Source organism: Notechis scutatus, chromosome 7 (genome assembly GCF_049901735.1).
Source record: "Notechis scutatus isolate UNSWTSFEM ecotype Mainland chromosome 7, rNotScu1.2, whole genome shotgun sequence".
NCBI lineage: Eukaryota > Metazoa > Chordata > Lepidosauria > Squamata > Elapidae > Notechis > Notechis scutatus.
This window is the reverse complement of record NC_142015.1, coordinates 17229735-17245459: the sequence shown is the minus strand read 5'-3', so window position 1 is coordinate 17245459 and position 15725 is coordinate 17229735. Positions and strand designations below refer to the sequence as shown.

The window sequence follows — 15725 nt, the reverse complement described above, 5'->3', positions numbered from 1 at the left end:
GCCCTTATTTTACTGAAGTCTTGGAATGACCCAATTAATCAAACTGAGTCAAAAAGTACCAACTGACCTCAAATCACACAATGAATTTTATGGTCTGCTGGGACTTAAACCTAGGTTTTCCTATTTTATGCACAAAACTTCTTCTATGCTATACACTCAGAGACATTTAGTAATAGAGAATAATACATCAAGAATCCACAACTGTTTTACTGCTAAATCAATGGATAAAAAAAAACAAATTGCCTTGAGAAGACCAACAGAATACGAAAGCCATCATGGATGCTTCCCTCAGCAAATTCCCAGGACATCGTACACAATGAATTCACTGAAATTGAGCAGCTACTGGCCTCATCACACCTGGTTGCCCTGCATCTTGTTCCACGGTGGAAGAAAGCCAGGATATAAACTTTCAATATGAAATAAATAATTTGTATGGCATGGGTGCCTTTCTTTGCTGATCTGGTGGTTTTACACTTATCTATAATTTAAAACAAAGCAAGGATTGACTGAATGGCTGATCCAGCAGTTTTCTCCTTCTCCCTGCAAGTCACTGAAAACAAATGTTTTAGTTGACACATAGAAAATTACTCGAGGAACTTGGTATTTTACATGGGTTCCATATTGCAGTGTATTCATGTGCATCAGACTTCTGCAGTATCTAACATCCAGCATCATCTCCGATTGCTTATCTTCTGTTGTGTTTTTAATCTCCTGCCTTATTTCTTCTGTAAAGCTGAAGTTTGATTTCTCCATGTACATCTTCTTAACACAACCCTGGTATTTTCTTTTTGTTACTCGACAGGTGGGCCAAAAAGGGCCACATTATAAAGGAAGCATCAAGTGATGCTTATGAGACCATTGTTGACTTCACCTATTTCTTTGAACCCATCTCTTGTGAGGTGACCAATGCTCTGGGCAGTACCAACATCAGCAGAACAGTCGATGTCTATTGTAAGTATGGCTTAACTACTGAATTACTAGAACATTGCTCAACACATTTAACATCTTGTGTTGGAGGTGGTGGTGGGGTGTTGCAGGGCAAAATCTGGCCATGGACCAATTGTTGGGGATGCACTTTTGATTGCTTCTTTAAAAATGAGATAGTCTGATTTAAAAAAAATAACAAAGTCAGAAAATGAGAACCATATGCCAAAGATAATTGATCCTAATAATAATACTTTCCCTAACAAAAGATCTGGAATAAACATTTATTTAGGTAAGGCCTTAGGCCACAAAAGCAAGAACAATTCATTCAAACTTAAGCTGTAATGTTCATTTGGGGTTATTTCTTTTTCATATTTGCTGTGATGACTATTTTAAATTTTAGAGGCTGTCCTGCCCTGCAACAATTTTTCTTTTTTTAATTTCAGTTGGGCCACGCATGATGACGGAACCACAGTCTCTTCTTGTTGATCTTGGATCCGATGCCGTATTCAATTGTGCCTGGATTGGAAACCCATCTCTGACCATCGTTTGGATGAAGAGGGGCTCTGGTGTGGTAAGAATGATGGGCGGTGCTGCTCAAAATTGGCCAGGTGTTTGAGGACAGGTTGCAGAGCTGACTGATGCCTTGCTGGCCTACCATTCATCTTGTACATTCTTATTCTTACTTTTTGTGTCAGCGAAACTCTCTGTAACTTTTCAAAAAGGCATGTGACTTTTAATACGTAGAATATTTTAAAAATATTCAACTCCTCTTCTGTGATCTAAAAAGGGAAAGGAAAGTCCCACAGAGACTAGCATGTTTTGATTCATTACTGGTAGCATTTCTCTTTCTATGGAAAGGAGAAGTTTCACACTCTAGAATGCAGAATAGAATAGAACTGGAAGGTCTTCTCGTCCAGGTCTTCTAGTCCAGCCAAATGCTCAAGCAGAAGAACCTATACTATTTCAGATAAGTGGCTATCTAGTCTCCTCTTAAAAACCTCCAGTGATGGAGCACCCATGATTTCTGGTGGGAAGCTGTTCCACTGGCTAATTGTCCTCACTGTTAGGAAGTTTCTCCTTAATTCCAGGTTGCTTCTCTCATTGATTAGTTTCCAATCTTTTTTTTTTTTTTCTTGTCCTGCCCTCTGGTGCTTTGGAGAATCTAGACCTACAGGGGTGATTTCCAAACTGAGCCCCAGGGAATTATAGGAAAGAAAGTCATCCTTGGGATTGGAATAGAGGAGCCTATTCTGCTCCACCTGGGTTCTCCACTAACCTATGGAGACTTCCTCAACACATGTTGACCCTACAAAGTAGACCAGACTGAGACATGAATGCTTGATAAGTCAGGACTGTGTTTACTGTTATGGCTACAGAAAGAGAACTGTGCAAACCTCAGTGTGCTTCCTCCTCCCTGGCTTTCTCTTCATATGAAACAGGCTCATCTGAAATGTTTTCTCAAGTTATTTTCTTGGCCAGGACTCAAATCCCTCTTATCTGACCATTGCTTTAGTAGCAGCAATTCCTCCTGTTCTTCAAGGGCATTCCCTGTGCTCCTTACAACAGCCTACTTCTCTTCAATGGCTAAAGGGGTGAAAGGAAATCAGTGTCATTGTGCTCACATCATCCAGTAACTTCCTGCTTTAGTAGGAGTCTTCTTGAGCAATCAAGCCAAGGAAGGGATGGTATATCACCCTGAGCCAGACTACTAGGCAATGATAGTCACCCAAGTTGAATTGGAAGGTCCTTATAGTTAAATTAAGAGAAGCAGAAATGTTTGACTATGCAGAGGTCATGAAGGTTGATTTATGTAACTGGCTTAATACAAATGGAAAGGACAGGTTTCCATGGCATTCACAGCTCTTGGCACATTTCTGCTTCCAAAGGGCAGCTTCACAAAATAGCCCTAATAGAAACTGAACAGATTCCCATTATGAGCAACATCCAGGTTAACTAAAGGCCAAAGCCTCATTTAATCTCTTTGTGGCAGGTGAGGCTTTTGTAAACTATCACTACATTGTACACTCATTGTGAGCAGCCCAAGCTAAGGTGGAGATTTGCTCTGGAGCTTCTTGTCTACTTAGGACTATGTATGCCCTTGTCATCATTTCACAGCCACAGAATCCAAAGATGTCTTGCATGTCTTAGTGGTTCTGTCTCTCCATCTGTCTTTCTATCATCTATTGTTTTTCTTTTATCTATCTCCATCCATCTATCCATCCCTCTTAGTATCTTTCTTTCTTTCTTTCTTTCTTTCTTTCTTTCTTTCTTTCTTTCTTTCTTTCTTTCTTTCTTTCTTTCTTTCTTTCTTTCTTTCTTTCTTTCTTTCTTTCTTTCTTTCTTTCTTTCTTTTTCTTTCTATCTATTTTATCTATCATCTATTTTATCTATCATCTATCTTATCTATCTATCTATCTATCTATCTATCTATCTATCTATCTATCTATCTATCTATCTAATATATCATCTATTTTATCTATCATCTATTTTATCTATCATCTATCTTATCTATCTATCTTATCTATCTATCTATCTTATCTATTTATCCTTTCTATCTATTCTATCTATCATCTATCTATCATCTATCTTATCCTATCTATCTTTCTTTCTTTCTATCTTATCTATCTATCTATCTATCTATCTATCTATCTATCTATCTATCTATCTATCTATCTATCTATCTATCTATCTATCTATCTATCATAAAAACAGAGCAGTTACATTCCTTTAAAAATAATGTCTTTTGAAGGAGTCAGTCTGCATAGAAGCAGCTATTTTATACTATAATCAAGTGCTGGAAAAACATGAATATATTTATCAGCTTCAGTCAAGAATAGATGGAATCCAAAATTTCATTTTTCTTTTATAAATAAACTGGCATATTAATAGACGTCCTTCAGCAGGATTAAACTTATGTCCTTTCTGAGCAACAGAATTCTTCTTCTATATGTACAGTGTCCAAAAGAATGGTGGCTAGCAACCCAATCTTTCCCATATACAATTTGAAGCCTATACTATCCACATGCATGATTGCAACAAGGATGCCATTGGTCAAGAACACTGAAAAAGCCTCACCCCCATTATATATATCAGCACAGACGCATAATACAGATTTGAATACCGTGTTGCTGTATGGAACCAGCCACCCTCCATTCCCACAATGCTCACATACCTAAAGGTCAACCTTAATTGGATTCTCAACATAGGAACCAGTCTTCCATTGCAGAGTTTCAGAAAGGTTCTCTGAAAGAGCAGCAGAGATTCTCAAATATCTTCCCAATTATCTGTTTCTTGATCTTAAGACATCAGATATTAAACCTCCTCGCAACACATGCAGTCTCTATTCCATTTCCACAAAAATATTTCTGGCCATTGGTTTTTGTTTTCATTTATTCCACACACAAACATTAGCATCCCTTGGTGCATTCTCTCCCCTCTGCCTTTTCTGATCCAGCCCATCCTTTAAAGTGGCCTTGGATATATCAGATTAGAAGTCAGTTGAAGAACCACACAATAGTGGCTAATGTACCAGGCTAGAAACCAGGAAACTGTGAATGCAATCCTCTCTTAGGTATAAAAACAGTTGTGTGACTTTGGGCCAGTCCCTGTCTCTCAGCCCCATTCACTTCACATGATTCTTTTTATGGAGAGAAGGGAGGAGGAGGAGGAGGAGGAGGAGGAGGAGGAGGAGGAGGAGGAGGAGGAGGAGGAGGAGGAGGAGGAGGAGGAGGAGGAGGAGGAGGAGGAAGGAGAGGAGGAGAAGAAGAAGAAGAAGAAGAAGAAGAAGAAGAAGAAGAAGAAGAAGAAGAAGAAGAAGAAGAAGAAGAAGAAGAAGAAGAAGAAGAAGAAGAAGAAGAAGAAGAAGAAGAAGAAGAAGAAGAAGAAGAAGAAGAAGAAGAAGAAGAAGAAGAAGAAGAAGAAGAAGAAGAAGAAGAAGAAGAAGAAGAAGAAGAAGAAGAAGAAGAAGAAAAGAAGAAGAAGAAACAGCTACAGCTATTCTTCAGTTCTTCAGCCAGGTCTCGCAACCTCCCTGGCTGTTCTTCATAAGCACCACCTGCTTTTTCCTATTACTTCTCCGTCTTCTCTACCCATCTAGGTCAGCACCTATGGAAGGTGGAAATGGACACATGGTCCTTCACTTTGAGCTTCCCATTGCCGCTGCCACCACTGGTGGCCCTAGGCCTATCTGCACTCATGAACAGATTACTTTGTATGAGTTTCACTCTGAGCATCTAAAAGAAACAAGGCAAAACAAGCTTTAGGTTGCAATGCTTTCCCCGTCTTGCTGGTTTTGATATAAGATGTCTTTGCAATATCTTTCACTATTGCTGAAGGCATTTATGTGTTTTGCTAAATATCAGTGTAAACTCCCCATCTGTGCAGTGGAATTGGCTCTATGATCAGACACTCAATGGCGCCAGATAGAAAACAGGCTGGGTTATATTTACAGAGCAAACACATACCAGGAAGGCAAAAGGAACCAGGCCCAAAGGGATGCTGTCCAAATTTCCACCAGAGAAAGACAGCAGATGCTCCAGTTTGCTCTGTACAGATAGGTGAAGAGAGCCCACCACCTAGTATGCAGATCCCAGGCAAAAGGACTTAATGCCTGTCTCTTTGAGCTGCAGATCGGTCCTGACAGCTCCAGTTGTACAGATAGGAAATTAGCCATTGCAACTTCCACAAGCAATTAGAAGAAGTTGACTCTTAAAGGGCATATTTGTTTTAGACTCATCATATTTCCAAATATCACAGGAATTCACATTTTGCTGACTGGGCTGTACAAAAATCCCCTACTTCAGCATTTAAGAAGTTTTAATAAAATGGTTGATTGCACCAGTGTGGGTTATAGGGCAGGATGGCTAGCAGTGTGGATGCCAGAAGGGCCAAAGCAGCTGAAACAGGAGCAGAGTTATATGACACGGAGCTGATTTTCATGATACTTTTGTAATAGGGTGGCTGTGACCTCAAAATAGCAATGCCTCTGCCTGGAAATATAATGTGAAAAAAAAAATACTGGAGAATTTTTAGACATTTGCTAGGATGTAGTCCAGACCTTGAAAATGAAATCTACACAATAGCTATAGGAATTTGGCCTTCTTGCCTCCATCTGACAAAATAGCGGGGAATACAATTTGCAGTTTTTACAGATTAACAGAGTTGAAAGGGACCTTATAGGTCATCTAGTCCAACCCTCCCGCCCAAGCAGGAGACCCTACACCATTTCTGACAAATGGCAGTCCAATCTCTTCTTGAAAGCCTCCAGTGATGAAGCTCCCACAACTTCCAAAGGCAACTCTTGTTCCATCGGTTGATTGTTCTCACTGTCAGAAAGTTTCTCCTTATTTTCAGGTTGAATCTCTCCTTGATCAGTTTCCATCCATTGTTCCTTGTTTGTCCTTCTGGTGCTTTGGAGAATAGCTTGACACCCTCCTCTCTGTGGTAGCCCCTCAAATATTGGAAGACTGCTATCATGTCTCCCCTGGTCCTTCTCTTCACTGGATTAGCCAGGCCCAGTTCCTGTAACCATTCTTCATATGTTTTAGTCTCCAGTCCCCTCATCATCTTGGTTGCTCTTCTCTGTACTTTTTCTAGAGTCTCAACACCCTTTTTATAGTGTGGTGACCAAAACTGGGTGCAGTACTCTAGGTGTGGTCTTACTAAGGCTTTATAGAGTAGTATTAGTACCTCACTTGATCTTGATTGTATCCCTCTGTTAATACAATTTAGGATTACATTGGCCTTTTTTGGCTGCTGTTACAGATTCAAAGATGCTTCCTTCTCCCTGACAAATTCTTTATTTCATTTTCCCAAGCTGGCTGGGTTCTCCCATCAAGGAGGATAATGCTCCAGAATTCTTAGACTTAAATTTGCTGTTCGGTGTTATAGTTCCACTACTTTTTGTTTATCAATTTATTGGGGAAAGAAGAAGGAGGCATTAGAATATTTGGACAATTCCATGAAGAAGTCCTAATAAGATCCAAACTTGTCCAGAAGTTGCAAAAAATTAAATATCTCTGGCATGAGAGGATGGGCAAGATACTCCGAACGTCCACAAGGCTTGGGTGCACAAACTTCTTTGCTTCCTACAAAGAACTCCAGTTTCTCAGCTGGCTTTTACTGCTTAAGGGAGGGCCCATTACCTTGCAGCCTTACTCCCAAGTCGCCCGTGCTTCTGCAGCTGCTCTTTCCTTTGAGCAGCCCTGTGCGCACGCACACTGGGCACAGGCTCCTCGGGGACCTCTTCATCACTGCTGTCAGCCTCCACCATCTCCAAAGGCAGCACTCCACTCCCTGATGGTCCTGGCCCCATCCCTGCATCACACGCAGGGCCCTCATCTGAGTCCTCGCTCTTCAAGACCTCAGCCGTCTGCACCTGTTGCCGGCGAACCACAACAGAAAGTTGCAAAAATGATCACATGATCCCAGGACACTGCGACTGTCATAAATACGAGTCAGTTGCCAAGCATCCAAATTTTGATCACATGACCATGGGGATGCTGCAACAGTTGTGAAAAGTGTGAAAAACGGTGATAAGTCACTTTTTTCAGTGATGTTGTAACTTTGAACGATCACTAAATGAACGGTTGTAAGTCGAGGGCTACCTGTATATAAAGCCTTGGTTATTTCAAGCCATTAAATGGCTTACCAGCTTTCTGCAGAATGATGCTTATGATCAGCATTGGGATGCTGCTAACAGAGGTTGGATGCAGCTGTCTGGATGGCTAGAGAAACTGGAAAGAGGTAGAAACAGATGGGGCAAAGTAGAATGGAGCCAGGTAATACAGTGAAGACATAGCCAGGATAAGACCCATACCAGGCAACAGATGGCAAACTGAGATAGGAAGATAACTGAAAATGAAGGACTATTTTTCCATGCCAAAAGCTCAAATTCAGGTGCCTTTGTTAGCACAGATATCGCCTAACTGGCTGAACTGAAGACTTGGTGGTTGGTTCCCATGCTTGGCTAGGACACAGTGGGGTTCATCTGCTTGCTTGTTGAACCATATCAGGATATGAATGAATGCCCATGAACTGCTTGTGATTTGTAAGCCATAGTTTCTGGCATTGGGTGACGCGTGCCCGATACATTATGTTTAAAACAAACTCTGACTTAGCACAGCGCCTGAACACTGAGTTGGCATTCTTGCCTTCTTGGTTTCAGATCTGTCTCCTAGAACAAACTCTCTTCTTTTTCAGGTCCTGAGCAATGAGAACACGCTAACGTTGAAAAACGTGCACCAAGAAGATGCGGGGAAGTATGTGTGCCGTGCTGTGGTTCCACGTGTAGGTGCAGGAGAGCGAGAGGTGTCTCTAACCGTCAATGGTACTTACCGTTTATTGTCCTCACTGTCATTCCTCTGGAACAAGGGTGGGCAATCATAGCAACTTTATGAGCTGTGGACCTCAACTCCCAGAATTCCTGAGCCAGCCACAGTTGGCTCGGGAATTCTGGAAGTTGAGGTCCACATGTTGTAAAGTTGCCAGAGTAGCCTACACCTGCTCTGGATAGTCATTTTCCCAATTCAAGGTATGGTTGTTGAACTAAACCTTTACTTCCTCATGGCAAAAGATACACAACATTCAAAGGCCAAGGCCTTCACTGAGATTGTCCACAGGAAGTCACTGCCACACTTCAACAGCTGGAGCCAGGGTTAAAACTCAGAGCTATTATGAATTAAGTTTGATTTGATACTGTGAATATCATTAATCCGATGAGTATATTAATTCTCATATTCCAAATTACAAATCAAGGGAAATTTTTGGGACTGTTCCAAAAAGTGGAGATTGGGGGACACATTTGGCCTTGGGCCTCAAATTTGCCCCAATGTCTTTTGGACTTATATTTATGGCCTTACTGATTCTGGGAAAACATGTTGTTTTATCTCAGGCCATAAATTGACTTAGCCAGGAGGTTGAGGTAAAGGATATGAAAGTGATAGAAAACCCCACAGCTCCTGATTCTCCCCCTGTGCTACTCTGGATTTTTATGCCATTGAATTTGAGGAAAGAGGACTGCTTAACTTTGGAGTGGGGAGACAAAATATAATGTTACTTCCCCCCCCCCCACTTTTTTTTTCTTTTTCTTCCAAGGCTTGTATATTACCTTCCATTAAGAAACCCCCATCAAAATTCATTGGCTGGTCTGGATTGCATTTAACTTTGAATGCAGAGCTGGCTGAAAGGAGGCATCGTAGAAACTTTAGCTAGGCCATCCATAAAAACAAACAAATAAATAAATCCCTTTGCTTCCCGCTCCATCTCTTATCTCAGGGCTTACCTTGTTTTCCCTGTTGGTTGCTGCAGTTTAATTATAATTTAAATAGCTTGTAGAAAACAAAGTGATACATTTGATGAAAACAAAGAACTTGCTCCTTTCCCCACACCCTTGCTTCCACCACAATCAGACCTCTCCTTTCTCCACCCTTGAACAAAAAGGAAGTAAATTATGAAAGCATTGTTTTTAAAGCAACCTACTTGATCATTTGGGAATAATTCAGCACAGACTAAAGTGATAAGGGGTTGAATAAGCACAGAATTATCTCCTCTGGTGTTCTTCTATTTTCAGAACTACCTAGGTGCTTCAATAGCCTCCTCCCGTCTCCCAAAAATGAGGAGAAAGAAGAGAGCAAAGAGAAGTAGTAGGGGGAAATAGCCCCTTGACCTTCATTATTACCTATCAGTAGTTTATTAGACCGCATTGCTAAGTTAACATTTTTGTAGTGCAAGGTCACTAATGTAGTGTCACAAGGTCACCTAGGATGAAAATTGGTTCCAAAGAGGCTGCCAGTGTGTCTTAAGTGGACAAGAAAGAGACCAGAAGGGGAGAAGTCACTACAAATAAGCAGTGCAAGGTTAGGTGGGAATCACACAACTGAGTACAAATATAACTTTTCTATTTTGGTTAGGCTCAATTGTATATTTTTCTAGCCATCTGTTGGTTTCAGTTGGCTCAATCCTGATAAAACCCCATGTGTATTTTGGTGGACTGTTCTTCCAAGTGTGCAACTTGGTAGAAACCTTGGAAGAAATGCTTTCAAGAATATATACGGACTACCTAGTTTTTTGCACGTTTCACCCAAGAAGAGTATTTTACTGCAATGTTTCCATAATGCAACATTTCCCTAATGCAGTTTTCTCCGCACCTTTATTTTCATAAATAAAGGTGCCTCAAAAATGATAGAACTAGGCAAAGGTGGTATTCAACAGGTTCTGACCAGTTCTGGAGAACCGGTAGCGGAAATTTTGAGTAGTTCGGAGAACCGGCAAATCCCACCTCTGACTGGCCCCACCCCCATCTATTCTCTGCCTCCTGAGTCCCAGCTGATTGGTTGGGTCTTCTTTTGTTGCCCTGCACAGGAGAATGGAGCTGGAAAGCAGGTTAGTGGGGTGGACAGGGAATGGGTATTTTGCAGTATCCTTCCCCTGCCACGCTCACCAAGCCACACCCACAGAACTGGTAGTAAAAAAATTTGAATCCCATCACTGGAACCAGGATGCTTCCAGCTGCATGGATGCAACCAAGTTATGCTACTTGGGGTCATGTTTGCTATTTAAGAAACCATTGTGATGGGCCAAGTTTTTGTTTAACCAATGATTCACATGGAAAGGATCGGAATTTTTCAGCAGGTTTTTGCTGGGGGGGAGGAATTTTAGCTTTTTGGCAAGTTTCCATTTTCAACCTATATTAAGGCTAGTCTAAGACTTGCCCCAAATTTTATGCTAGCAAAATTAAGCAGCATAATGGAAGGCACACTTTGAAGACTTCAAGCATGGGGTTGGATGCTGGAGATAGCTGCAAAACATCTGGTTGTCCATCCTTCCTTTAAAGGATGAAGAGATGGCTTCTCTTAGTGACTAGGCCCATGCTTTGAATGCAATCCATCATATCAGTCAAAAAATTATTGGTGCTAAACTTGACATATATCAAGGGGGCGAAAAACTCATATGGGCCAAACTTCACATAGCTTATGTCCAGCAGTCTTGAAACTCACCCTTAAATCTTAAGACCATATGAAATACTGAATTCTGAATACGGCTTGTATATACTGTTTAAAAGAACCCCAGATACCATCAAGTCCTCATAGGTCAGTTGATGAAGCCATTAGGATCCACAATTTAATTCCTGTCCACCATGGCCAGCTCAAGAAGAAACTTCAATTCCAAAATGTTGTTTCTTTTCTTCTCCACCTCCTTTCGGCAAACAACAAAGGGCCTTTAATCCTTCTCCTTTATCCCCATCAATTAGGATTGCCCATTGCCTTTATGTGTAAGAAAATCTTTCCCCCAGATGGAAATAAAACAAATCTTGACATCTTATAAGAAATCCATTTTGATGCAAGCTTCTGTCAATCCAGATAAACAGTGCAGGAGGCGGGAGGGGAGACCCTTGATATTTGCCAGTAAGAAAGATATTATTGTGTGCTGCCCAGATGTAATAATAAGGATAAATGTCTATTGCCAGGAAGGATAGCTGGAATGCAATCAATTTGCTGCCAAGCACCTTTTCCACTGATAATTCTTCTCCTGTTTATATTCCACACATTAGACAGTGATGTTAACAAAGGAAACCTCCACAAATATTCCAAGTTAATGCACAGAAGGAAGAAAAATTGAGAATTGCCCCAGCAGTACAGAAGCAAGAATCGAAAAAGCAGAAATAATATCTGTTTATCTACAAACATTTCTGGCTTTATTCAAAGCATGTAAAATCCATTTACAGTAAGCGGAAACTTCTTCAGCTCAGGGAAAAGGTGCAGATTTTGTGTTCTACTCTGGAGTATTGTTTTTTCTTTTTATTTTGGGATCAGGGGCTCATAACTCAGACCAGAGCTCCAGATACATGAAGGGCTGTTAGTCTTTTGTCTATATTGATTGACATTGGAGACTTAGTTAATTGAATACCTCGCTGTACAACATCTTGCCAAGACAGTTCATGGCATGTCCTTTTATCCTAAACATCCCGACTCCAGCATCCCCATTTCAAGCAAGACAGTTGTGTGATAAGAACATATTGTCTCTTAGATGTGCAGCATAGGCAGGGAACGAGGAAATTAAAACTCTGTGCAGCTCTTCTCCTCTTATGTGTAAAGCCCTCCATTTGAGGTAGGAGAAGAGGAATTAACATGCTACGCTAAGCTTGCCAACTCATTCACTATCCCTTGGCTTCTAAACTCTCAAAAAGAGAAATTCCAGAGATTGAGAAGACTTTCAATGGCAAATTAGTGTTTCCCTATTTTCCTTATTAGGATGTGGTGGCTCAGTGGTGAAGACGCTGAGCATGTCGATCAGAAAGGTCGGCAGTTCAGCGTTTTGAATCCCTAGCACCGAGTAACGGAGTGAGCTCTCGTTACTTGTCCCAGCTTCTGCCAACCTAGCAATTTGAAAGCATGTAAAAATGCAAGTAGAAAAATAGGGACCCCTTTGGTGGGAAGGCAACAGCGTTCCGTGCACCTTTGGTGTTTAGTCATGCCAGCCACATGACCATGGAGACATCTTTGGACAGCGCTGCCTCTTCGCCTTTGTAACGGAGATGAATAACGCCCCCTAGAGCCGGAAATGACTAGTACATATGTGCGAGAGGAACCTTTACCTATTATGCTTATTAGAACATATGGAACATTTTGCATAAAGCAGTAGGAAAACTGCCTAGATTTCATTCATAATTCTATACCATGAAAGCAGTCCAGCATTCTGGGTATCAGAGAGTCAGTTTGTCTAGTGATTAAGGTGCTGCCTTAGAAACCAGGAGATTGTGAGTTGGAGTCCCGCCTTAGGCATGAAAGCCAGCTGGGTGACTTTGTGCCAGCCATTGTTTCTTAGCCCAACCAACTTCATAGGGTTGTTATTGTGTGGAAAAAGAGAAGGAGAAAGGACTATTATGTATGTTCACCACCTTGAGTTACTTATAAAGTAATAAAGGTGCAATAAAAAAATCTAGTAAATAAATAAATAGGAACCAACTGTCTACCCCTCCTTAATAAATGTCTTTTATGATAGGGAAAACATAAACTAGTGGCAGTAAAATACAGGTAGGCAACAAGTGAAAGCCAATTGTGTCTATTGGGTACAGATAAATTCAACAGCAAGTTATACTGTATTACTGTAGGCTTCCTTCATTTCACATGTTCAAACCAGTCTACATGTTTAAAACTCACCTTTTAAAATCTGCCCTTCTCTAACATTATTGATGTGATTGGGATTAAATCCTGTTTTTCAATCAGGACCTGAAGTCTAAACAATTTAAAAACTTCACCCAAAGGAGTGTGCATATTAGAGAAAATAATGGAACATTCATTATGTTAATAAACACTGATAGCAAAGTGCACACAAATCATAATATAAATGCTTATACAAACACACACACACACATACATGCACATGGCATTACCAAACACATACAGATATGGGATAAAGGAGAATTAAGGCTGGAACATTTAGAAGATGAAAAAAAAATCAACATTCAATTTATCCCTAACTGGATATTTTTTTAAAAAAAAAATTGTGGATGAGACAAAATGATTGCACAATTATTATTATTGTTTTAATTGACCTCTAGTGTGTCTTGGGTTATCAGCCTGGTACTTTTTTTAAAAAAAAAGTTATAGGATCAACAATGAGACTTGTTGGAGTGGAAACACAAATATGAAATATTGCTGGTTTTCAGGGCACTAAATTACCTCAATTTAAAAAAGAAAAAAAGTTTAAACTGTTTGAAATCTTTAGGTGCCTGTGCTATACAATACACTTGATCATTGAAAACCCCCAGCAGCTGAAATTTCCACGGCAACCACACATCAAAATGCCTGTTGTGCAAAAGAAATAACAAAACCCTGAACACACACTTGCCGTGTGAATGCATGCATGATAAGAAACTGAGCAGAACCACCACCAACTGCATCCTTTATTGCATTTAACTGGGACAGATTCTTGTCTGAATAAAAAAGTTATTGAATAAAAGGAATGTTTCTCCCAAAAACACAAGCAACGGCTTAAAAAGAAATAATATCATTCATTTATGCCTTTCCCCGCAGGGTTACTTTTTGGCCTTCATTTGATTTCAGAAAGGCCCTGAAGTCACAAATCTGCCACTCTTTTTTTAGGTTTGTTTTGTGAGGTAGTTTTTTTTTTTCCTCCTTTCCTGCTCCTGGGCTCTACAAATAAATTGGCAGCAAAGTCCTAAAAATAACGGCAACCAATCGTGCCACCATTTATATCCATGGCAACACTGTCTGAAGGCTTTAGCTGCCTGGAGATGGCCTAATGCTCATGTACCAAATGCCAGGTGACAAAGAGATTGGCAGCTTTCACAAGTTGATTCTGCCCACTGGGGTATGAGACGCCCGTTCCTGAATTCCAAAAAGTCTATTTTCTCCCTCCGAGCACATTGCTGAGCTGTTCCTTTTTTTTACAAGAATTAACACCCCGGGGCCATGTTTCCTTATCATCCTCGTAAAGGCAAGATGTTTCGCTCTTGCACTGATTCTACCTACCTGTTGCCTTTCCTTTTACTTCTTCTTCACCTGTGCCACCTTAATGGGATGGGCTGCAAAATGAAAACAAACAGCAGTTTCAATGAAGGTGAGCCCCCTAACTCAGCCAGGTTAACGTTATTAGGGTTAATAACTCGGTAGTAAGTTCCACCCAACTCTGATGACCCAGAGTGTAACACAAACGTAACAAAATCCAAGACGTAAATAAATGTCCTTTAATGCCTCCAATTTGGCCCCACTATTCAATAATACTCATAAGTAGTCTTCAAAAGAAAGCAATACAGTCTGAATTTAATGAGCAGATAGAGGTGAAATAAAAAAAACAAAACAAACTACAATGAAGGAATTTCCACAATGGATAAGTAATTACCAACTTCAAGGAGATAACAAGGCACAGTCTGTTGGAAGGACGCCAACCAAGATAACTTCAGACCAAAATAAAACATGCTTTGTTTCCAGTGTTCGCCAGTACGCAGGTCCAAACTCTTATTCAGTTGTCACACCTGCATCCCTTGAAGAGGATCAAGGTTCTCTCCTCCCCAGTAGACCACATCTCTCCCTTATCCTCTCCTCCCTGCGTACCCTAGGATGGATAGGGGATGGGCCTGGGTCCTCCTCTGACTGCTCAGCCGGCCTCTTCCCGTTCCCCAGCCTCCTCCACAACCTCCGGAGCCACAATTCCACTCCCTGCCGGCTGTTCCTCCTCTCCCTCAGAGCCAGTCTCCACCAGGGGCATGACACCAACTTTAAGCATGTCATTGGCAGGCATTCCATGTGAAACTAGTAAAGATGATTGAACTTTCTCATTGGTGGGGGATCTCACAGGATCTTTTGACAGCTCTTTGCAGAGGAATGCCTTTGTCCCCTTTGGATGTAAATACTGCATACTAATAGGGCAATAAAACTAGCTATAGAATAGAATACAGAATAACAGAATTGGCAGGGATCTTGGAGGTCTTCTAGTCCAGCCCTCTGCTCAAGCAGGAGGCCCTATGCAGTTCTGGACAAATGTCTGTCCTGTCTTTTCTTAAACACCTCCAGTGATGGAGCACTTCTGGAGGTAAACCATTCCACTGATTAATTGTTTTCAATTTCAGGAAATTTCTCCTTAGTTCTAAGTTAAATCTTTCTTTGATGAACTTCCATCCATTACTTTTTCTCCTGCCATCAGGCAGTTGGGGGAATAAGTTGACTCCACACCCACCCACACTTTCTCTGTGACAGCCCCTCAAATTTTGGAAGATTGCTATCATGTCATCCCTCGTCCTTCTCTTCATTAGACCATCCATGCCCAGTTCCTGCCAT

The 15725-nt window shown here is 40.9% G+C and overlaps 1 protein-coding gene across 4 annotated transcripts in view; it reads left to right on the top strand.

Annotated features, from left to right (window-relative positions):
• Positions 1-15725, top strand: part of KIRREL3 (kirre like nephrin family adhesion molecule 3) — a 726740-nt gene that overhangs the window by 646634 nt on the left and 64381 nt on the right. For all 4 annotated transcript variants that reach the window (XM_087970026.1, XM_087970028.1, XM_087970027.1 and 1 more), the window contains exons 8-10: positions 803-951; positions 1371-1498; positions 8128-8254. In XM_087970026.1, the coding sequence (XP_087826152.1) occupies positions 803-951; positions 1371-1498; positions 8128-8254 (404 nt within the window). The remainder of the gene's footprint in view (positions 1-802; positions 952-1370; positions 1499-8127; positions 8255-15725) is intronic.